This window comes from Arvicanthis niloticus, chromosome 5 (assembly GCF_011762505.2).
Source record: "Arvicanthis niloticus isolate mArvNil1 chromosome 5, mArvNil1.pat.X, whole genome shotgun sequence".
Classification (NCBI taxonomy): domain Eukaryota; kingdom Metazoa; phylum Chordata; class Mammalia; order Rodentia; family Muridae; genus Arvicanthis; species Arvicanthis niloticus.
In genome coordinates this window covers 54,371,379-54,395,443 of record NC_047662.1, presented here as the reverse complement: position 1 = coordinate 54,395,443, position 24,065 = coordinate 54,371,379, and the positions used below count along the sequence as shown (strand labels likewise).

Sequence of the window (24,065 nt, the reverse complement as noted above, 5' to 3'; positions counted from 1 at the left end):
ACACTTACCATTTTGTCCTGAACCTGGGAAGCCTTATATGGTGTAATATCTTCTTTTCAATAGCAATTGTCTAGGGATCTGTTAGTATTATCATAGCTAAACAATAATGGAATCTACCTTTTAAAACAGCAACAGGCCTTAGCTAAGTGTAGCATGTCCTTAGCTTAGGCAAAGGCCTGTGTTCATCCTCAGCACATAGTAAGCAAGAAAGCAGGCAGAAGTCAAGTGCTCATGTTTCCTTGTCTTCATGAGGTTTTTAAATAAGCCCGCTACTTTCTAGGTGTAAAGAAATTAAGTCAGAGAAACATGTAGAAGAAAAATAAAAGTTTCTTCAGAAACATCAAAAAGAACAAAGTTAACCAAAAGCATAAGGAGTTAAGGAGAATGCTGTGCAGACCACAAGAAGATATGAATAATAGGTGAAAAAAGGTCTGGAGCTGTTCAAAGCCGTAAGTATTATGGTGTTACCTGTTTGGCAGTACTTTTATGATCGTACTGCTTCCTGACCTTCCTTGAAAGACAGTGTCTTTTCCAGGGTGGCATGGGACTTTGTTCACTTATTTCCTTACCACTATTGTTTAGCAGTTTTGGAAAATAAAAGATCAAAGTAAAGAATGGATGAAAACAGAATGTCTTTGGGGAGTGGTGAGCAAAAAAGCAAGGAGATATGGAAATCGAGCCCACATTCTGCCATCCCTATTTAATAAAAACTGATTAACTTTGTGATTAGCACGTACTGATGTGTTTTTGAACACCTATATGGAAATTCTTTTCTCAAAATAGCCCACTCTGTCAATATTCAGTTTTGCTGAAGGCTAAAATGAATAGCAGATTAGAAAGAGTCCATCATGGTACCTAGACACAGACTGATTGATGGCTGCTAAAAACTGACTGACAGTCATAAGAAGCAATAGAAACATCTACCAGAAAAGTTTAAGACAGGATTACTCTTGATTTTACCATTAAAATTCTCCAAAGCATAACTATTCATACTAACAAACTTTGTTGCTGGTGGTATTAGAAAAAGCAAAAAGCGGCTGGTCTAGCTAGCTCTCCTCCTGGTCGCCCTGTTCCCTCTCTTAAGTTCCTGCCCTAAAGGTGGCACAGGTCAAGCTGCCGCCCCCACAGGTTAGCTCCTTGAAGTCCTTGGCTCTATATGGGCCCTGGGTTAACTCTGCCACCCTCATAGTGCTCAGCTTAACCCCAGACAGTATTTGCCACCCTCACGGTGCCCAGTACAAGGAAGACTGTTAATGTTTAAAGATTATCCAATGGATTTATATACGCAATACACAAGATGCCCACACAATTAGAATTGTTAAGCCAATATCTAAACTTTTGATATGAACTAGCAGAGACTGCTAGAGATACTTAGCCTCCTTCTCCTCCTCTCCCCTTCCTCTTCCTTTTCTTTTCCCCTCTACCTCCCCTTACCAGCTCTAGCCTTTATTTTACAAATTAAGGCTAGTAGAAGGTTCACAAGAAGTCACCTGCATACTGATTCACTCCTCCTCTGCAGCCCCTCCCTGGAAAGCAGAATTAGCAACAAAATACAAGACCAGGGTTATCCACAACAGAGCTTTAGTAAGAAATGTTTGATTTTCTTCGTTCAATGAGGAAATGTTTTCAATAAGGAGTAAATAAACTTTAAAAGCCAATAAACTATATTATTTATCAATAATATAGTTTCCTCAGGTATTGTGTTTTATTTACACTACTACTTGACTCAACCATCATTACCAGTTAAAGGAAGCTCTATGGATTTTCAATTACCAGATTTAGCCCTATATAAAGAAGACCTTTCTGCAGCATGGGATGGCCAAGTCCTGCTCCTCTAAACTTCCTTTCATTGCTTTCTTGAGTACCCCCACATCTCCATTGATAATTGTTCATCTCTTTCATTGGTTTCTCTTGCCTTCTACAACCTGGCTATGCCTTATGTTGTCATAGAATGTCAAAGGCATTTCCTCTCCTTAAGCTTTTGGTGACCAAGAAGATTGTATTTGTTGTTATTAGTGCCTAGAACTGATGGACTCATTAATGAATCATACATGAAATTAAATTAAATATGTCATATTGATTAGAAATATGGCTATTGCACTTAATGTAGAGAACAATTAGTTCTGGATTAGTAAAAATATTTAGAGTGTTTGATGACAGAGATATAGAAATAATTAAATATGAAAAGGGTGCCTGAGAAGTTGCAGAAGGTGGGTGGAGATTCTGATGTCCTAACACATGTTCAAAGGGGAAATTTGGAAGTTGTCAAAAAGTGTTAAACTGAGGTTGCACACTCAAGAGCTGAGTTTCTTCAGTCCTGCTGAAATATATACCTTGCTCAAGAAATGGGAAGGTGTGATGGCTAATTGCAGTTGTCAACTTGGTGAGATACAGAATAATCTGTGAGTTTTCTCTGGGCATAAATGTGAGAGATTATATTCAATAGATTTATTGAAGTAGAAATACCTGCCCATTGTAGGTGGGACCATTCCCTAGGCTATAATTATTGAATATATATATATATATATATATATATATATATATATATAAAAGAAACTGTGGTGAGAACAATCATTAATTATGATTCTCTACTTCTTGACCTCAGATGTGATGTAACCAGGGGCCTCAAGACCCTTATTGCTGTAATCTCCCTGCCACGATCGTCTTTAATTTCTGGGAGCCAAAATAAGCCAGTCCTTTCTTGATTTTGCTAGGGTATTTTGTCACAGCAACAAGAAGAGTATGGCAGTGGAACAACTAATAAACAAATATATGTGGATCCACCTTGCATTTACGGTCCTATCAAACCATCATTAGACTGAAGATGTGCAAGATAACATGATGGAGGAGTCCATAGATGAACATGACTTATATTAAATATGTTTCTATACTTTTTGTGATTGATCAAATCTCAATTGATCTGAATGACAAGATCTGTAGGTTATTTTTGATAATGATTATTTTTCTTGGAAGCCACAGGTGCTCTGAAAACACTTTGAATTGAAAGCTCTTTGAGTGTTCTCCTTGCCACTTTATCCCTATTTTTGTTTTCATGGCAGGGAACAGTAGAGAGCTGTGATGGACTGACTACTCAATAAAGTTCATGACTTTCACTTCACATTTTAAGAAAGTAATAAGACTTAAAGCTTTAAAATATCAATGCTTCTAGTTCTGGCCTTTAAAGTCTGCGCTCAACCCTGGATCCAGAGGCAAGGAAGTTGTGGTATGGTTGTACCCTTTGCTTCCTGTATCAAATATCCCTTGGGCCTTAATTTGCTTCACATTCTTAGGAAGCAGAATTCTATTTAACATGCCTCCCAAAACTGTATTATACTTTGAGTGAGTTCCAGCTGTCTTAAGAGATGCCAGATGGCTCATGAAAGACATACCAGCTCTAAGGAAAATACACCCAATTTCCTTGGACCTGAACCACAGAGTTAAGCTTTCAAGGCCAGCTGTAGACAAGAACATTTAAGGATTCTATGATAGCCAGTGTTTAATGTTGTATCATGTGACCAAAAGACTGAGATCTCAAAAACCTGGTGTGTGTGTGTGTGTGTGTGTGTGTGTGTGTGTGTGTGTGTATGTGTTAAGATTTATTTAAGGCCTTGTATACCAGAGTATACATAAATATTTTCATTTACTTAATCTCATTTAATCTTCACAATAGTCAAAGGAGGTGACTATTTGGAACCCAGGTTTTCCAGATAAAAATCTGAGACCAAAAGAGATTGAGTGAATGTATTTTAATTTTCAAGCTATTTGTGTTGTAGTTTATGCATAACATCTGAAAACACAAGGCTTCACCAATGGCATTGGTGAAAATCTAACAAAGACCTGCCGCTCCTGAATCTATTCTTTTTGAACACAGGAAAGGCAAGTCATAACCTTCAGACTACCCGGCAGTATTTTCTTTTTACTGAAACAGATTTGCATGTACAGTACACATGTACACAGGTACATGCACACAAGACATTAGCATAAACCTAGCTTTTTATGTTGTCTGCATACATGTAGTACCAGAGAAAGGCAGCTTTTTTTTTTTTTTTTTTTTTGAATAAGCACCTATTTGTATGGTACTTCATCTTTGCTTTCTTAGTAAATAAAATAAAATTAAAAATTAAAAAAGCTACTCTAACTTCTTAAGTTTTAACCCCTGAATGCCCAGAGGAAATGGTACACTATGATGCCTCTGATAGGACCTTTTTTCCTGCAATTCCCAAACTTCCCTAATCCTCTAATTTCCCTTTTTTTGGGTATTGTTCTCAGTTCTCTTTTAATTGCTTTCCCTCTGGTGTCAATTTTCAACCTTTTCTACACTTGAAATGTTGACTCTGACCTTTACTACTTGAAGCCCAGGAATCAGTTCATTTGTCCTCTTCAAAATTCAGAATTTATTTCACTTATAAAAGGGCAGTACCAATGCCTACCCACATTTCAGGATTTTGTGTAAGGAGTTAATTTTGTTGACGCTCTATGAGATCATGTCAGTGAAGCATTTAGTCCAGTGCTCAGCACCTAGTCAGAGTCAAGCAGTGTGAAGCTGTGTATTATCAATGCAGTTATAGTAATAGCAGTAATCATCATTCCACCTCTGTCCTGTGTAGCTTTGAGTTTATTTGGCTATAGAAGATTAGAGAATTAATATTGTTCTGGGTCCTCTTCCATGAAACACATCTGCACTGGTAATTACTGTCTCAAATCAGCATGCTAAGCTCTATCTGCAATAAATTACATCAGTTCTAAAATATGGTGTTCCAAAGGCTTGAGATGCCACATGCTGACCCCAAGTAGAGGCTCAGGGAGGATGTGAGAAATGAATTTGGCCTTGAAAAAGTACTTGTTTGCATTGCAAAATGTTATTTGGATATTATCATATTTTCTATTTTTAACATTAAACGTAACCCAAATGTAAGTAATTGCTGAACCAATTATGCATGTTTCATAAATCTCTTCTCTATTTTGTTTTCTCTTCTCAAGTACACACACACACACACACACACACACATACACACACACAAACCAAACAGTTATATAATGCAATCCATAGGGAGAACATATAACATGTACCTTATTGTTAATATAGACTCTTTATTCTAAAGTTGACTTCTTGTCAAATATGACATATAATTTTGGTTACCTTGGGCAGGGGCAAGCAGCCAGAAAATGAGCGATCTTCTCTTCGAAAGCTCAGGTTGAGGCAGTCTATGTTGAATTTGCCTTGGCATGTTCTTAGTGCCATCTTCAAAATCTCCAGCAGGCTCTTGTTCACTTCAGACTGTAAGCTGGAATCTTGAGGTGGTATGCTGAGTAGACAGGAAAATAAATGCTAAGAAAAGAACAACCCGCTAAAGGCTCTGCGGGCTTTTATGTTGTGTTTCTCAGTTTAACTATTTACTGAGATTCTCTGAGATCTTAGTAATCTGGGTGAGGGCTGCATGTGCAGTGTTCACAGATTTGCATGCCTTTTTTTAAATTATTAGAATGATGTCTATAATTTCTTCTCAGGAGGCACAAACCTACTGGGTTATTTCATAGACCTAAATATCTAATCTGTCTTCCAGCTCCTTTTTTTTTTTTTTCTTATTTGAGAGGAAAATTGCAACAAGTTGTAAACCAAGTCTTGACCTACTTAATTTTGCTATTTTTAAATTCAGTTCATTACTAATAGCAAACTAAATTCCCAAAATCATTCATTGCCACAAACAAAACAAAACAGATGCTCCCATATAGTGATGGTGGATTTACATGGGAATTGATTTGCTTGTATTGGGCAGAGGTATTATATACTTTCTAACCTTCCTTTTTATGTCTGGAGAACTGAGTGATTTGGGAATAGTGCTTACTTACAGCCTTACATGCAACTATGCTACTACTGAGACAGTCATGTTTGACTTTTTTTTTCTTTAAATAATAGATGAATGAAAATGGGGTACTAAAATGTTATTCTGATTTGTTTCATGAACCTGTTACCTCCAAATTCAAGTGTTCCCCTGATCCATTAGAATCACACCCTCTTCTGTGAGATTCAAATCTGATTTACACTTATGAAGGGAAGTTTTACTTCCTCAGAAGGAAGCTGTAACATCTATGACACCCACATACACCAGGCTCTTTTCACTGGTAGGTACTATTCGGAATTTACTCTAAATGTTAGTATTTCTGGAAAAGCCGTTACAGGAGTGTATTTCATCTGGACCACTTTGGGAGATGAGAGCTGTTGCCCTTGAGTCACGAGTCACAGAGCTGCCCCAACCAGGAGATGATAAGGAGAGCTTCCTCCTGAGCTGCAGACTTGGTCCCATGTTTCTACAAACAGACTGATCTGAACAAACCAATTGGCTTCTCCAATGCACTCAGAATAATGATCTCTTAATGTGTTTCTCTTAAACAGAGATTCCTGGGTGTCCCTGCAACTCACATTATGGAACATCCTGAATAACTGTAGATGTCATTTTATTCAATAGATATTTATTGAACTCCTCAAATCAGCCAGTAACTATGATAGGACTAAGTGACACCCAATTTTTGGCTACGACAGACACCATTTCTAACCTCAAATGCCAAATAAATAATTTCAAATGCAATGCCTGTCAGGAAGGAAAAGAGTTCAGGACCAAAAGACAAAGGAATGAAATAAGGTACAGGGACCAGAAGAGGCCTCCCATCTAGCACTTATGAGGTCTAAATGGTTGATAAATTCCCAGGACCACAATTTCACAACCTTTAGTAAATGAAGGCTGGTTGCTGTGTACTAAAGTCTACTATCACTATCATTCACAAATTTGTTTATTAATGAGACTAAGAACCCAGAGTGTAAACTCTGATTTTTATGGTACATTTGGCAATTCTGGTGGGACTAGCCAAAATTTCTAGTAGTAGAATGAATACTACTGTTTGGCCCAGGGACATTTGGGTTCAGTGATACATCTTCTAACTATGACTTAGCCTTATTTCTAACTGAACAAAGACGTAATAAAAATATTATGTACCAAGTACTGCTTTAAATAAATTTGTACTTGTTTATTTAAATTTTTGAATTTTAGTTATTTTTCTACAGAATTTTATTGTATACCTCTGCCTTCCTTTATCTTGCTATGTAGAAAAGGCTGGCAAGGAACTCAGAGTTATTTCATTATTACATTTTCCTGCATTTCATTATTACATTTTCACACACATATCTCATTATACTTTCCTCTCAATTATCCTGTTCATGTCCCATTGTCCTCTGGACACCTCCAACTGGGTTCCTTCATTCCCTAAGAGTGCCCCCTCTACCTTTGTGATAAATGCATTCTATTGCTTTCTACACTTTCATTTTCTTTCTGGACTTTCATGATGACCTTTTTAGTTTCTGGGCTGAAATTCATACAGATATAATATGTATACACACACACACACACACACACACACGCTTTTAAATCTACAATATAAGATCTTCAGAAAAACGAAAATCTTTGGCTTTGTTACCAGTTAGAAATCAATGTAAGAAAGATTTTTTGGCTATCCATTTCCAACTGGACACTGAAACTACAGAGAAAGAGGATGAAGTGATATAGAAGTTGAACCCAGGTTTTTGGTGACAGAAACCACGTTTCTGACAACTGCCCTTCCTCCCTGTTCTTGCTGAACGTAGAAAATGTCACACTCCACTCTGCTTCATCTCTAATATTTCTCTCTCACACACTTTATAAAAAAGACACTCTGTCACACCTTTTACTTAAGATTATGCAAAAAGTTAGTAGTAACTTTTAAGTTTAAATTTAAATTAAATTTAATTAAACCACTAATCTAAATCTTCACTGACCAAGCCTATTTTTCTAGGCTCATAGTTTAAAGGTGGGCTCTGCACCCTACATGATTCTTTTTTTATTTCAGAATGATATTTTTTTTCAAAGATAAGCAAAAGGGCAGGTAATTTAGTATTAAGAAATACATGAAATAATGAAAATTACTTTCTATGCTTATAGAGAGAGAAAGAGAGAAAAATGAAAGAGATTGGGAGAGGGACAGGGTAGGGGAAGAAAGAGAGAGGAAGGCAGGGAGGGGAATAAAGTGGGGGCACTATGCACACAAGCCAAGTGTTTGTGAACAGGTACTGAGTGCTAGTGAATGTCTCCACTGCCCCGAAAACTCTAGAAGTCTAGTGCAATAGTCTGAATGTTTGTTTACCAAACGTAAACTCAGGAGTCTTAGGTTATGAGAGTAAAGCCGTCATGAAAGGGGTTATAGAAGAGGTTATAATCTCTCTCTCTCTCTCTCTCTCTCTCTCTCTCTCTCTCTCTGTCTGTCTCTCTTTCTTTCTCTCTCTCTTTCCCGTTCTCTTCTTTCTATTATGTAAGGATAAGGAAGGAAGTGACATATGAAAACCCAAACCCAAGCATGCTTGTCCTTTCATCTTAAACTTTGAACCTCCAAAACTAGCTACCACCAGAATGTTAGTTCACCACAACAGTATGACTTAGATATGCAGGAACTATATGACTACAAAGGGGAAGAGAATACCTTTGTTTATGTTGGGTTGGACTTCGAGTTTTCCTTGGGTTGCTACATACGGCTGTTCCATTTTGCTGTAAATTATCTTTAGTTGCTTCTTTCAAAAAACAAAGTAGCTCTCCATAATTCACCTGGAAGTTAAATATAAAATAGAACAGCTTCATTTAATTTATGTCAAAGTGAAAGAGGCCTGTTAGAGTCAAATGTATTTGAAAAAAGTTTAATATTGATAATTTAAAAAATTCTATTTAAAAAAACCCAGGCCCATAATTATTAGTGGTTTTAGCTAAATGGCCTTATCTGTACAAATGGCAAAGTACAAATGATACATAGTACCTCCTCATTCTTGCTTTGTGGTTGGGTAGAGCCCAATTACTTACATTCTCAGCAGGACCCTAAGACTATAGTAAAAAATTTTGAATGTGTAACAACTACATATTAATTCAAATTTTATCATACAAATGTTTCTGGCCACTCTCATCTGTGTTGGTTCACTTTACTTCCCTGCAGCTTTGGTCTGAGAACACAACATACACTTCTACTGGACTTGCATCAGCTTATACAATACCAGTTAGCTCTGCCTAAAACACCTTACTTTGGATTCCAGAAAACTGTGTGTTGGGAGCTGCAGGGTTCTCCCTATTCATGGAGCTTTCTACTCATACTGAAATACAGTGGCTTAATTGAGAAAACAAAGATTTTAATATTTTAACAACCACTTCCCAGCATATTAGTATAAAATTACTGTATCTTTAGGTTATAGTAATGTTTGGTTTTAAAATTCCTGGCTTGATTTTCATGAAAATCAATTCAGTGCCTTTTGGATTGGGATTAGAACAGAATTTTCAACTTCAGAAACAGTGTTAAACAGACTTTTCCTAATATGAAGTACATACTTATATGAAGTGGTACTCTTAGCATTGATAATTACAAAATCAAAGTACTGATCAATTTTGATCAAGTAACATCTGTAAAATGTTGAAGATGCTTTACATCCTGCAATAACACATATCCATCTAAGACTGAACTATTTTGTTGCATGTCTGTCTGTCTGTCCGTCTGTCTCTCTCTCTCTCTCTCTCTCTCTCTCTCTCTGTGTGTGTGTGTGTGTGTGTGTAATGTGCATATTTCTAATTTATACTGTGGAGGGAAAAGGTTGATGTTGGTTATGCTGTACCTCATTTATTGAGGCAGAGTCTCTCAGTTAACCCAGGGCTTGCTATTTTGGCTTACAAAGGCAGGCAAATTCTTGAGTTCAAGGTCTGCCTGGGACAGAGTAAGGTTAGCAATATCAGAATGAGATCCCACCCAGCTAGCATATTGTCTTTATTTACAAAGACAGGCAGATCTCTGAATTCAAGGGGAAGGAGGAGAGAGATAGGGTCTTTTTGGAAAGCGATAGTGAGAGAGCAAAATCTACCACTAGTGTCTCCCAGCTTATATGGTGAATCCATCTGGATTCTCCACCAGAGGATTTAGATTTAATTTGGCTTACAAGATTAGGATTCTAGTTGTTGTGCCCAGTGATTGAGTTACCATTATTGTTTCTGAACAACAACAACAACAAAAAAGCACTTTCTGTCTTCTAAGAATCAGTGGGCTAAGGTCATAAAATGCTAATTCGTAGGATAATCAAAAGGGAACCTGGCTACATAATTGAATTGATGTGTAAATAAAAGAATGAGCTTTAGCCTACAAGAGCCTAGCTGTCTAGAAGAGCTCTTTGGAGAGTCCGCAGGGGCAGAACAGAAGGTTGTCAGCTTGTACCCCATGATTGGCTTTGAATCATTCTTTATTCTGCTCCCAAACACTTTTTTTCTCAGAACTCCTCTCCAAGCAAAGGCTGGACCTTGGCATTTATGCCTTTTTTTTTTTTTTTTTTTTTTCAAGTAATTTATCTCCTGAGCCATTTTTCCACCCCAGAATTTTTTTTTTTTCAAATAACACTAAAGATACTTGACTAAGCTTATAGAATGATAGAATTTTACATTTATCTAAAATGATACACAACACTTACACCCTGTATCTAAACTAAAAGCCTCCTTTTGCAGAATAGCTTTCATGGTATCAGAACATTCTATGCAAGACATCAAGGAAGAGAAGAGATCATTTGTCCTATACTGCTAATATTCATATGTACCATGACAATAACTATCATCACAAGATATTCTTCAAGGTGCAATAGTGACACCCTTGTCTAGATATAAACTAACAGCTGTCTAATTGGATTTAAGAACTTCCCAACAGGAAAGAAACCATGCCTTATATTAGAGACTTATCTGTTCAGTACTAGTGAGATTATGGATTTTAGAGAAGAGTTTTTAGTTTACCAGACTAGTATCATTCCTAAATACATTCTCAACCTTAATATATAACCACTTAAAAGTGTAGCTCTCAGCCCACATTAAAAAAAAAAAAATCTCTTTTCAATAAATGGGCACACACACAAACACACATACAAACACACATACACACACAAATACACACACACACACACACACACACACACACACACATGCATGCACGCACACACCACACAGACACCATAAGGTAAGTCATATACCTAAGGCTCAGAAAACATCACAGAAGAGGGGTAGAAAGATTATAAGAGCCAGGGGATTATAAAGTCTAGGAGATTGTTTTTCCCTAGAAATGTCAGGGAAGCTTTATTTATACTGAAATAATATTGCTGCCTAAATAAGACCTGAGCAATAGAAATACCAGCTAACACAGAAGGTGGAAATCTTAAAGGGTTCCACCCCTATACAAAAAGCTACAGGCAGTTAATGACGTCAAGCTGTGCTACAGAGAAATAGTAATAAAAACCGCATGGTATTGCTACAGCAATAGACAGGGTGATCAGAGGGCAAGAATTAAGGACTCAGAAATAAAACCACACACTCATGGACACTTAATCTTTGACAAAGAAGCCAAAAATATACAATGGAACAAAGAAAGCATCTTCAATAAATGCTGCTGGTGTAAGTGGTAGTTAGTACATAGAAAAATGAAAATAGATCCATATGTGTTACCTTACACAAAGCTCAAATCCAAATGGATCAAGGACTTTAATATAAACCCAGATGCACTGAATCTAACAGATGAGAAAGTGGCAAAGAGCCTTGAACTCATTTGCATAGGGAAATTTCCTAAACACAACTCTAATGGCTCAGGCTCTAAGATTAAGAATTGATAAATGGGATTTCATAAATCTGAAAGGCTTCTGTAATGTAAAGGCAAAACCCCTCTGATAGAGGGCTAATACCCCAAAAATATATAAAGAACTCAAGAAGCTAACCTCCAAAAAACCAAACAACCCAATAAATAAATGGAGTATAATGCTAAACAGAGAATTCACAACAGAAAAATCTTGAATAGCCAAGAAGCACTTAGAGAAGTGTTTAAACTACTGAGTGATCAGGGAAATGCAAATCAAAATGACCCTGAGATTCTACCTTATACCAATCAGAATGACTAAGATCAAAAACTCAGGTGACAGAACATGTTGGCAAGGAGGAAGAGAAAGCAACACCCCTTTGTTGCTGGTAGAATTGCAAACTACCACTCTGGTAGAATTGTACAACCACTCTGAAAATGAATTTGGAAGTTCCTCGGGAAATTGAAAATTTGACTACTTGAAGACACAGCTATACCACTCTTGGGCATATACCCAAAAGATGCCCCACTATACCACACGGGCACATGCTCCACTATGTTCAGAGCAGCCTTACCTGTGATAGCTAGAATCTGGAAACAACCCAAATGTCCCAAAATGGAGGTGTGGATACAGAAAATTTGGTTCATTTACACAGTAGATTACTATTCAGCTATTAAGAACAAGGCCATCAGAGGACTGGTTCCTTCCAGTCTGGGTCTGAGCACTGAGCAGATCCTGGGTGGCAGCTCTGCCCCCAATCTCACAGAACCCAGAACGGGCCTCCTAGGAGCTCTAACCCGCTCAGTATCTTAGGTAAAAAGACAGCAACACCTGCCCCAAATAGGGAGTAACTGGGACCCACTAGGACACGGGAAGTTGCTCCTGGCCTGGAGCACTGGTTCCTTCCTGTCTGCACCTGAGCACTGAGCAGATCTTGGGCCTCAGCTCTACCCCCAGTAGTTACACCTACCCCACACAGTTCTGATACAACCAAGATAATAGGAAAGACAGGCTTCAGTCAGAGACAGGGCAGGTAGCACTAAGGAGATCCAGATGGTGAAAGACAAGTGCAAGAACATAAGCATCAGCAACCCAGGGTACTTGGCATCACTAGCACCTAGTTCTCCCACAAAAGAAAGTCCTGAATTCCCCATATCACTAGGAAAGCAAGATTCAGATTTAAAACCTCTTCTAATGATGGTGATAGAGGAGTTTAAGAAGGACATAAATAACACTCTCAAAGAATTTGAGGAGAACACAGGAAAACAGGTAGAAGCCCTTAAAGAGGAAACACAAAAATCCCTTAAAGAATTACAAGACAACACAACCAAATAGGTGAAGGAATTGAACAAAACCATCCAGGACATAAAACTGGAAATAGAAACAATAAAGAAATCACAAAGGGAGACTACCCTGGTGATAGAAAACCTATCCTGAAAGAAATCAGGAGTCATAGACACAAGCATTACCTGCAGAATGCAAGAGATAGAAGAGAGAATCTCAGGTGCAGAAGATACCATAGAAAATATTGACACAAGTGTCAAAGAAAACACAAAATGCAAAAGATCTTAATACAAAACATCCAAGAAATCCAGGACACAATGAGAAGACCAAACCTAAGGATAATAGGTATAGATGAGAGTGAAGATTCCCAAGTTAAAGGGCCAATATATATCTTCAACAAAATTATAGAAGAAAACGTCCCTAACCTAAAGAACGAGATGTGCATAAACATACAAGAAGCCTATAGAACACCAAATAGACTAGACCAGAAAAGAAATACCGTCAGTCACATAATAATCAAAACACCAAGTGCACAAAATGAAGAAAGAATATTAAATGCAGTAAGGGAAAAAGGCCAAGTAACATACAAAGGCAGACCTATCAGCCTATCAGAATTACACCCGACTTCTCACCAGATACTATAAAAGCTAGAAGATGCTGGACAGATGTCATACAGACTCCAAGAGAACACAAATGCTAGCCCAGGCTACTATACCCAGCAAAATTCTCAATTACCACCATAGATGGAAAAACCAAGATATTCCACAACAAAACCAAATTTACACAATATCTTTCCACAAACCCAGCATTACAAAGGACAATAGCAGGGAAAGCTCCAATACAAGGAGGGAAATTATACTCTAGAAAGAACAAGAAAGTAATCCTCTTCCAACAAATCCAAAAGAAGATAGCCACAGAAAGATAATTTCACCTCTAATAACAAAAATAACAGAAAGTAACAATCACTGTTTCTTAATATCTCTTAACATCAATGGACTCAATTCCCCAATTAAAAGACAAAGGCTAATTGACTGGATATGTAAAAAGGACCCAGCATTTTGCTGCATACAGGAAACCCATCTCAGTGACAAAGACAGACACTACCTTAGAGTAAAAGGCCAGAAAACAATTTTTCAAGCAAATGGTCCTAAGAAACAAACTGGAGTAGCCATTCTAAAATCTCCAGCAGGAGAACACAAAGGGAGGGACTCATGGCTCCACCTGTATAGGTAATTGAGAGTGGCCTTGTCAGATATCAGCAGAAGTGGAGGGCCTTGGTGCCTGAAAGTTTGGATTCTGTAGTGTTTGGGAATTCGAGAGTAGGGAGGCGGGAATGGGAGGATGGTAGGAGCACACCCTCATAGAAACTACCAGAATTATATGGATTATACATGACAGAGGCAGGCCGCCAGAAGACTAGATTCCAGAATTCAAACAATATCTTTTCTTGATACTAAAATTTGTTTTGAGAATTGTAAATTGTATATTGCAGAATATACAGCCTTGGTGTATCTACTCATCAAGTAAGCTGAGCAGACCTGCTGGAACCTTTGATATCCTGGAATTCCAGCTGGATGCAGTGAAGACAGTGTCAGAGGCTTATCAATTTACTCTTGCCTCTGCCCCTCTTCTAATATCTCAACACCCATAATCAGCTTGGAGAAGTTAATGAAGAGTTGGTGCCCCTATTCCCTAGGCTTGGGGACAGACGTGGTTAATATTGGACTGTCTTTCTAGAAAAAAGTAGTGGGTTTGTTGGAACAGGGAGGATTAGCTAGGATTTATTGCATAGCTATAACCTACTGGTAGAAATCTGTATAATTGTTATTAAGCTAAAGTTGTAATCTCTTAAATGGTACAAAATTTACTTTGATTTCAAATTTAAGGTTTTCATTGGTACAAGTTTCTTATTGATATAAAAGTGAGATGAATATTGTTACTATCATAGGCATTGTGCCTATATAACACATTTAAGAATACAAGGCTTAGACCCAGTCCTTCTTTAACTTTTTTTAACTTGTTTAAGATGGTTAGTCTGTGAGTTAAGGGTCTATAGCAAATTCATGGCTCTGAGTTTATTGTTAGGGTGTTTTCTATATTTTACTTAGAAATAGCTGAGAGGAGTTAACAGACAACAGTCCAGATTGTCTTACATGGATAATTGGTTTTCAAAATGTCAGAAGTCCACAGAATTGACATTACAAACATTTCTGTAGTAATGTTCATTTTGATTAGAGACCTGTCTGCTCCTGACAGCTTCCTGTCTTGGATTCTAAGAAGAAATTGAGCATCTTTGGAGTTACTTCAGTTGTGGTGGGACAGCCACTAGGCAAGAATTGCCTCTTTTCATCTACAGACAAATTACTATCCAGAAAAGGACACACTTGCAGAATAGTTGACTGATTATATCTGGCAAGACAGAGTAATCAGCCCATAGTAATTCTGCATCACTAGGTCTGTCAGATGATCTTGGGCCAGAAGGCAGAAGATCAGATGCTCCAACGTTTTGAAATATAGGGACTTGTCCAGGTGTTCAGTGATCTCTATAAATTAGCTAAGTTTTAGAAGCTATGCTTTGTGCTTCCCATAATTTAAGTTAACTCAGTCATTCTGGATTTCTGATGGGGTTGAAGACTTATAGTCTCATAGCCAATCCCAGCTATTTACTCTGAGAGAAAAGATTTGAGAGGATGGTTTTCAGGTGACATTCATTCTAAAGCCAAGAAAAAAGCCAGGTTCAGAAGTAAGTCTTTTAGTTAGGAGAGATGACAGAGGTTCTGTTTAGTCAACAAAATGATGGACTGGGTATTAGGTCTATCTTGTACCTTACTGCCCTTACTTGAGTAGGAGGTGAATAGGAGGGATTTGAGGTAGGAAAAAGAAGGGTGTTAAAACACGATTATATTTTAACTTTAAGAATAAATACGGGGCTGGAGAGATGACTCAGTGGTTAACAGTACTTGTTGCTCTTACAAAAGACTCAAGTTTGGTTCTCAGCATCCATATGGTAGTTTACAATCACATGGAACTGCAGTTCTGTGGCATTTCTGCTTTCTTCTAACCTTCATGTGCAGGAAGCATGGCATACATACATATATACATGAAGGCAAAACACTCATACACATAAGATAAATAAATCTAAAAATAAATAAATAAGCATATTCATCATATTAGTATACAAGCTTACTTTAATCTCTTATAAATATTAAAATTCTATGTATACCAAATAATTATTGTTGACAGTTCTTTTTAATTTGTTATCAGTAATTTTTTTGATTTGTTTACCTATTTTATATCTCTATATACCTGAGGTCACATATAATTTCTTTAGTAAGAAAATGTCAGGGGTGACAAAGTTTACAAAACCATGGGAGAACAACATGTCTATGAACAGAAAAGAAGAGAATCATTTTGGGTTAAAGATTAAACTTCCTGCATAAAGGCTTTGGAAGTCTCCTCTTTGCCTCTCCAGTATCACCTGCAAAAGGATTCCTGAGTAGCTGTTTCATCAGGATAGGTCCTGTAGCTTAAACAGCATTAGTGCCTATAAATATAGTGTGAATTTAAAAACTAGCAGTTAGCAAGGATTGGGAATGTAGCTCAATTGGTAAAGTGCCTGCTGCAGCATCCTTCTTGGGTTTGATTCCCCACATGAAATAGAACATGATGGTGCATGCCTATTCTCATGGCTCTTGAATAGGGGAGGCAGGAGAATTAGAAACTCAAGGTCATCTTCAGCTACTCAGGAGTCTTCAGATACCAGACTGAGTTGCATCAGAACCTGTTTCAAAACATCAATAAATGACAATTTGGTTTTTTTTTTCAAACCACTGAGAATATGTGGTTGTTAATGAGGGAAACCATAAGTGTCTAGACTCGTTTTCCCTCTCTCACATATCAGAAATGTTATTACATATGATATGTGCTTATAAGTTTAGATGAACTCATATACTCTACAGACAAGAATTTATTAGATTAGAAGAAAAAAGCAAAGATTGTTTTCCAGTGTAGTAAGAGATTGAAGGATGGTCACTGATATGCTCTGCTAACATAGAAGCCATCCAATGGCTCTGGATAAAAACCTCCAGAAAACCAAAGGGACAGCCTTGGAAAGAAGTTAGGCAGAGTCTCTCTTATAAGGTAGGTCCTGGGCTATAAATTTTTACTGAAGTTTCATGTAGTTTGTGTCATGCATTGGCCACATACTGCTAAATAATTCTCATAAGGATAGAGTAGATTTAGTTATGATAGATTAGGAGAGAGAGCATTTATTTGAGCATCTACTAAGAGCTAAATATAGCATTATTATTTTTCATTTGTTACATCACTAAATCAAGAGATGATGCCTGTGATGTTGTTTTTGACTTGGTTTCCTGGATGAGATCTTTGTGGTACCAGGGACATTGCGAACAATCAGTTACATGGGCTGTATACAATGCTACTCTGGCTTTACCATAAGTGAACTCATGTCTCAGCTCTATGTCTCCCATTAATCCCTTGGTTTCTTCAACCAGTTTCCTTGACAACATTGGCCTCAGTTTCCAGAATGGTAGCAATAAATTAAATTTTGAAGACAACTCTGACTTCTAAGAAACTGTCACAATGAATTTACCTTAGGTAAGGCCTCTACACTTACCTGGAGGCCATGCCTGTTCACCACTAAACTCAAAAAGGCCCATTGATTTGAATCCATATCAGGCTTCATATGTTTAAAACAGACAGTGAAAGTTGAGACAAGAAAGTTCTTTTAAGAGAAAGGGAACAGACCTGGGAGCCCTAACTTTATTTTCTCTTTCAATGTTTTCTCATAAAAACTTTTCCACTCACAAATATGCTTAAGTTTAGACATCCCTAGGAAAGGCCTTAGTCAAGGGAGAAACTAACTTCTTAATTGTATTACCCTGATGGGTTAAAGGAAGAGACATAAAAAGAACCCACATTTAAGATCACATAATAGCCATACCATTTCTGGAGAACCCCTTCTAGAAAATCTTTGGCAGAGGAGCTTGACTGTTGGTAATGGCAGAGGGACTTTATGCCTTAGGAAGAGACGGCTCAGCTGTGACTGGTGGAGAAAGCCAGAAGAGATGGGGTCCAGGGTCCTCAGCTCTTTCTGAAGTTTGTCCAACAAATTGGAGCTCAATGGGTGTGAGTTGAGGTCTCTTCTGACCAATGTGATTAGAAAACAATCTTCTCTTGTTGTTATGCTTGGCCTTTGGACAGCTTCCTAACCCAACAGGGAACAGAAAGGTGAGTAGATCTCTGAGCCAAGATAAGTAAAAGCAGAAGCAGAAACCACTGGCCCACGTGTTAAAGCTGGACCTGGCCTAGGTTAGGACAAGATGGTACTACCTGAGAAAAAGTATTCGTTCTTCATAGTTTGATTAGTTTATGGGACCTTGGATCTTTTCCTTAGGAGGGAAAAACCCCAACTTTTCTTAGAGGACATATATGCTCTTTAATTCCCATCATCTGTCTTTCTCAATCAATGAAAGTGAAAACATTTCATCTTGAACAAGCATTTAGAATAATAAATCTTATGGACTTGTCAGATTAGGGAGTTTAGTGCCGAGAGTGTAACAAAAGATAAAGGCTGAATTAGGTTTGGGTCAAATGGAATGGTAGGAACCCTTCTAGGAAATTTGAAGTGAAAGGTAGTTGAGATCTGCAGGCTTGTGAATCTGGGGAATATGAGGAGTATGACATCTGTCAGTCTATCCTCTGATGTTCTAACCAGTATTTAACATGAAAATACACTCAACCCACCATATATACATATATGGACAATAAGCCAATAATCCAGTATACACACCTCGGCTTGGCCAGAGTTGTCCTTTGCTGTATGTTCCAAGCACCAGTTTATAGACTTTCTTCTGGGGAGACTATGTATATAGGATTGAGATTGGTCTCCTGTTGGTACCGAGCTGCAGTGGACATTTGCCTCATGGGAAATCTTAAAGAAACAAAGACAAATGAAAGCAAAGAGCAGACATGTAGAAGGTAAAAGAAATCAAGGAGAATATGAGTGAGCCAAGCGGCTTCTTTCAGTGAATTCCAATTCTAACTGAAATTTGGTTCATGACTCCATGAAGTAACTGAATTTCCAGTGAGGAACACTTGCTCCACCCCATTTCAGCATTAGACAATTAACACACGTGGAACAAAATGGTAACAATTAGATAGTGTCTTATCTGTGCAAGGAAGGTGTTTTTGACAGATGCACATAGGAAAATAGGTAAAACATAAGGTGTTTGTAGACAAATCTGGAATCTTACCAGAGATTGAAGTGAGTCTTTGTAGGATGTTTTTTATTAGCAAGTTCAATAAAAGGTGGTGAAGGCAATTATGAGCTTTGGCAAGAAGAAAAGAAATTTAAAGTGTTACTCTTCAAAAGTGTTATTAAAGTTTATAACAAAATAATAGAGAAGTTAGGGTCAAGGTTAAAATCTAATGTCATATAGTGAATTATTGATATTGGAATCAGAGAGAGAGAGAGAGAGAGAGAGAGAGAGAGAGAGAGAGAGAGAGAGAGAGAGAGAGAATCTAGTGTTTGGGAAAGAACCTGCTATAGTCTGTGCTCTATCTATAAACAATACAAAATTCTGCTTTAGGATAACAAAACCATCTAAAGTATTTTTGGCCAATACTAGTTTTGTGATACTGGATTGTAAGAACTGTTGAAAGTAAAGCATAAGAAATCTACACACAGCTGGGCGGTGGTGGCGCACACCTTTAATCCCAGCACTTGGGAGGCAGAAGCAGGCGGATTTCTGAGTTCGAGGCCAGCCTGGTCTACAGAGTGAGTTCCAGGACAGCCAGGGCTACACAGAGAAACCCTGTCTCGAAAAACCAAAAAAGAAAGAAAGAAAGAAAGAAAGAAAGAAAGAAAAGAAAGAAAGAAAGAGAGAGAGAGAAAGAAGGAAAAAAAGAAAGGAAGGAAGGAAGGAAGGAAGGAAGGAAGGAAGGAAGGAAGGAAGGAAGAAAAAAGAAATCTATACACAGTCCATTATTCCAGGGAATACAGGGAATATTAGAAATGTGTGTGAAGCCAAATAAATCTTACATATTGAAAATATCGGTCTAATTTCATTCTTCTGCATCTGGATGTTAAAGTTTGCCAGCAATATTTATTGAGGATGACCCCTCTTCTCCAATGCCATTTTTTGGCATCTATGTCAAATATAAAATGGCCATAGTTACATGCACTTATGTTTGAGTCTTCTATTTTGTTAATTTACCTACCTGTCTGGTGTTTGTGTCTGTGTGTGTCTGTGTGTAAAGATATACAAATACATAGCATTTAAGAATACACAGCCATTCTTTTTTTTTTTTTTTTGGTTTTTTGAGAAACAAATTCTTTATATATACTATTTCATAAATATATAATATAAGAAAATATATATTACAGTAAGAAAAAACACAACATAGACAAAAATGAGAAATAATTCTTGAAACAAATTTATAATTTAGAGACAGCCTAGCCAAATCCAACTGGGATAAAGGCTGACTCAGCTCACACCTGTCGATGTGAGTACACATGGTAATTTCTATAAATCATCAAGTACTACATATTATGCGACAATATTTTTTATAATAGCTGGTCAATACAAAGTGGGAATTTAAAAAACAGAAAGTCCAGTGATGTAAAGATTATTAAAATCTGCCCTGTAGAACAGATTAGAACTCTGATTAGATTAAAAATAGAAGAAAGAAGAGAGAGAGAGAGAGAGAGAGAGAGAGAGAGAGAGAGAGAGAGAGAGAGAGAGAGAACACAGAGAAAAAGACCAACGTAAGGAACTCAGGGACTGGCTGGACACAAGAGTTATGGGGTGAGAGGAGGAAAGCCTATTTTGGTTTCTTGCTGGTGCAATTGGAAGAGTGGAATTGAGACCATGCTTGATCTCATCACAGAAAGATGAGCACAAGCAAAGACTCTACTTTGAACAGGTGGAATTGAGCTGCAAATACACGTCCAAATGGGAAAGCCCCTTGTATCTGCCTATTCATCTCTATAGTGAAGGCAAAAAATTATAGGGTTCTAATGCATAGCTGGATGTCATCTACGCAAAATCTTTGAAGAGCACTGGTACCAATTGGCTGTGATAGCTATTAAAATGAAAGCACTCACACTTTTATTTTCATGCTGCCAGATGCTATAAGCACACTCTATTTTATACTTTAAAATAGCATTACTGTCTTTGATGTTAGTCACACATTCTTTAAAAAATTATCAAAGAAATCAGAACTAGTGTTTTTGATATATATATATATATATATATATATATATCATATACATATACAACATATATGTGTGTATGTATCACACACACACATTTTCAAAGGTTTATCCAGGGGAAGAAAAAATATATTAACAAATAGCCCATTACTCATCTTTGGAGACCTTAGACAACTCCTTTAAGGCTTGTCCAGATTATTTTTAGATGTATTACTATTCTTAAAGATGTAAAATGTTGTGTTCTTATAACATGTTAAGCCTTGGCTCCTATTAAAAATATCCTTTGAATATCATCCACTATTTGATGCTTGCTTGCCTTCCTTCATGCTGTCTCAGCCTTTATCAGTAACTTCTCTTTTGGAGCAAATTAATCTGTCCAGATTGTGGGCCACATCCCAGGCTTATTTTTATCTGTGTGTGAGTGATAAAGATCTAGAAGTCATTTTGATTGGTGTGTTTCTATAACTACAGCAGGATTCCATTTACCACTTAGTCAAGGTGGTAATGAGGGTTTCTGTACCAGGCAACTGTGGCTGCCATCTGGCAAGCCAGCATTACATGCCTGCCTGGCAGACAGAACCAATTAGTCAGTCCCCACACCTCCCAGGAGGCCTTCCTGTATTTGGTAGCTGGTGTCCCACACTGAGCCTCTCAAAAGCCCATGATGAATTCTAGGTGGGAAGAAGAAAGTTATTTCCCTTTGGTGTTACAGAGTCAGCAAAGACTCCAGGTTGAGAAAGTCCATGAGCTGAACTGCTGACACAGCAAACTTCTTTCTAGTGGTCATTGTAATTTCAAAGTCCATGTCACCAGTGAGGAGCTGAATATAGGTGAGTGAACGTAGAGTATGGAGTTCGCTTATGTGCTACAAGGCCTTTGATTTCACCAAAGCAAAGGAGCAGACTCAATATGGAAACAGAAGTGCCTAGAATCTGAGCTAGAATGATCAGATTGACACTTCTCAGCATTATGATATTGGCAAGATTACTGTCCTTGCTTCTGTTTCCTTATCCATGAACTAAAGATGCAATTGTTCCTAAGTGTCTCTTGCATCACTGGGTGTTTGTAGTAGAAATTAGTTAACACCTGTAAAGAGCTTAGACTAGTGCTTGACCCATGGCAAACAAAATCTGCTAGCTCTAACTGTGAAGAAAACCATGCTGGAGTTACAGTGTAGGAAAAACCCTTTTCATGCTGATGGAAGAACCCTTGACATGAAATGAATTGAGGAAGAGAGAAAAACCATACATAATTATCTCACTCTACATCAACATATCGAGGACAGAGAGCCACTAGTTTTCTATTTCATGTTTTAGTTTTTAATTATTTATATGATGCTGTTTTGTAGCAATTGTGTAATATTTTATGATAAAGGAACTCAATTAAAATGTAAATAAAACAGAAGGCTTTCTGTGCAGCTCCTGAGTATAGTGTTTATCTAGCACACATGAGTCCTGAGTTCCAGCCTCACCACCATATAAACCAGGCATTAAGGCACATGCCTGCAATCTTAGTGTTCAAGAGGAAAAGAAAAGAGAAGAGGCTGAACATAGTTCTCAGCTACACAGAGTTCGAAGCCAGCATGGAACACATTGGATCTTATGTAGAAGAAGAGAAGGAGGAAGAACAGGAGGAGTATGAGGAGGAGGAGTAAAAGAAGGAACAGGAGAAAGAAGATGAGAAGGAGCAGGGGGAGGAGCAGGAGGAAGAAGAGGAGGCAGAAAACAGCAGTGGCAATAGTGGTTATAGGTCAGGTAGCCTATCTACACCCACATGAGTCACGTTAACTTGGAATCTCAGATTGTTATCTATCACAGTTGAGAAACAACAGTGGCATGCGCATCTGGTAATACAATGAAGAAAATACAAATAATATGTATCTGAAAGTACCTGGTCATAATAAAGAGGTTTATTTCTTTTAACTGTATTGTTTTTACTAAAGTCTTTCTTGAGAGAGACAAAACAGAGGAAATACATACATACATCAATACTGGAGTCAAAATTAGAGGAAAATTCAGAGACTTTTAGGTGTTCATACAATACTATTTTAATCTTGCTAGTTTATTCTTTTCTGCTCTAAACAGAATATACCTTCAAGAACTCACCATGAGAAAGCCAATAGAAAATACTAAATGGAAGGCAGTTTTAGCCTTAGTTGTCCCGCTAACTTACTGGTCACGTTACTTCATAAATTGACTTCAGTATTCAGTTAGAACCCTCAGAGTGCATCCTGAAACACACTTGTGGGCTGTCAAGTATTCCACATATACAGTCTTTTGCCTGGTTCTTATGAACAGGAGGTTAGAATCTATAGGCATTCATTTCCCCCTATGGATAAAATCTAGATATCACCTCTGTGAGTTTTTAAAGGGCTATTAAAATTATAAGCTAAAAATATTTCTCTGAGTTTTATGCAGATTTTAATCAGTATTCTACTAAAATATCTGGCTGTCACTTAATGCTTGGCAGCATTGCAGAACGCCCACTCTATGTATCCATTTAATTGAAATTTCAGTAATTTTTGGAAATGGCACTTTGTTATCAATGAATCATTAGTTTGGTCTTGATTTGGATCCAGCTTTCAATTGGTGCTATACTTGCCTTTTAATTTCAAATTACTAATCACTTAGATTTATCCTTCCCAAGACAGTTTATTTTTTTTATGGATTTTTCAGATGGTTACTACTAGAGTCTGGTTAAGTATTTTCATCAAGACAGTTTGGGGCCCACAGTTTTTTGATAATTAGACAGAGATGCATGGGGCTTTGAAAATTAATAATATTTTCTTCTTGTAATGTGAAAGCAGACAGACATTCCTTCTCCAACAGGCTGGAACCTTACATTGTGTTCTGGTTAGATTCTTGTCAACTAGACAAAAGGTAGAGTCATTTG

At 37.4% G+C, this 24,065-nt stretch overlaps 1 protein-coding gene across 2 annotated transcripts in view; it reads right to left on the bottom strand.

Annotated features, from left to right (window-relative positions):
• Nucleotides 1-24,065, bottom strand: part of C5H1orf87 (chromosome 5 C1orf87 homolog) — a 67,191-nt gene that overhangs the window by 25,923 nt on the left and 17,203 nt on the right. For both annotated transcript variants that reach the window (XM_034503657.3, XM_076934637.1), the window contains exons 4-7: nt 18,750-18,890; nt 17,901-18,164; nt 8,506-8,627; nt 5,141-5,306 (exon numbers count right to left, since the gene is read on the bottom strand). In XM_034503657.3, coding sequence (XP_034359548.1) covers nt 5,141-5,306; nt 8,506-8,627; nt 17,901-18,164; nt 18,750-18,890 — 693 coding nt within the window. The remainder of the gene's footprint in view (nt 1-5,140; nt 5,307-8,505; nt 8,628-17,900; nt 18,165-18,749; nt 18,891-24,065) is intronic.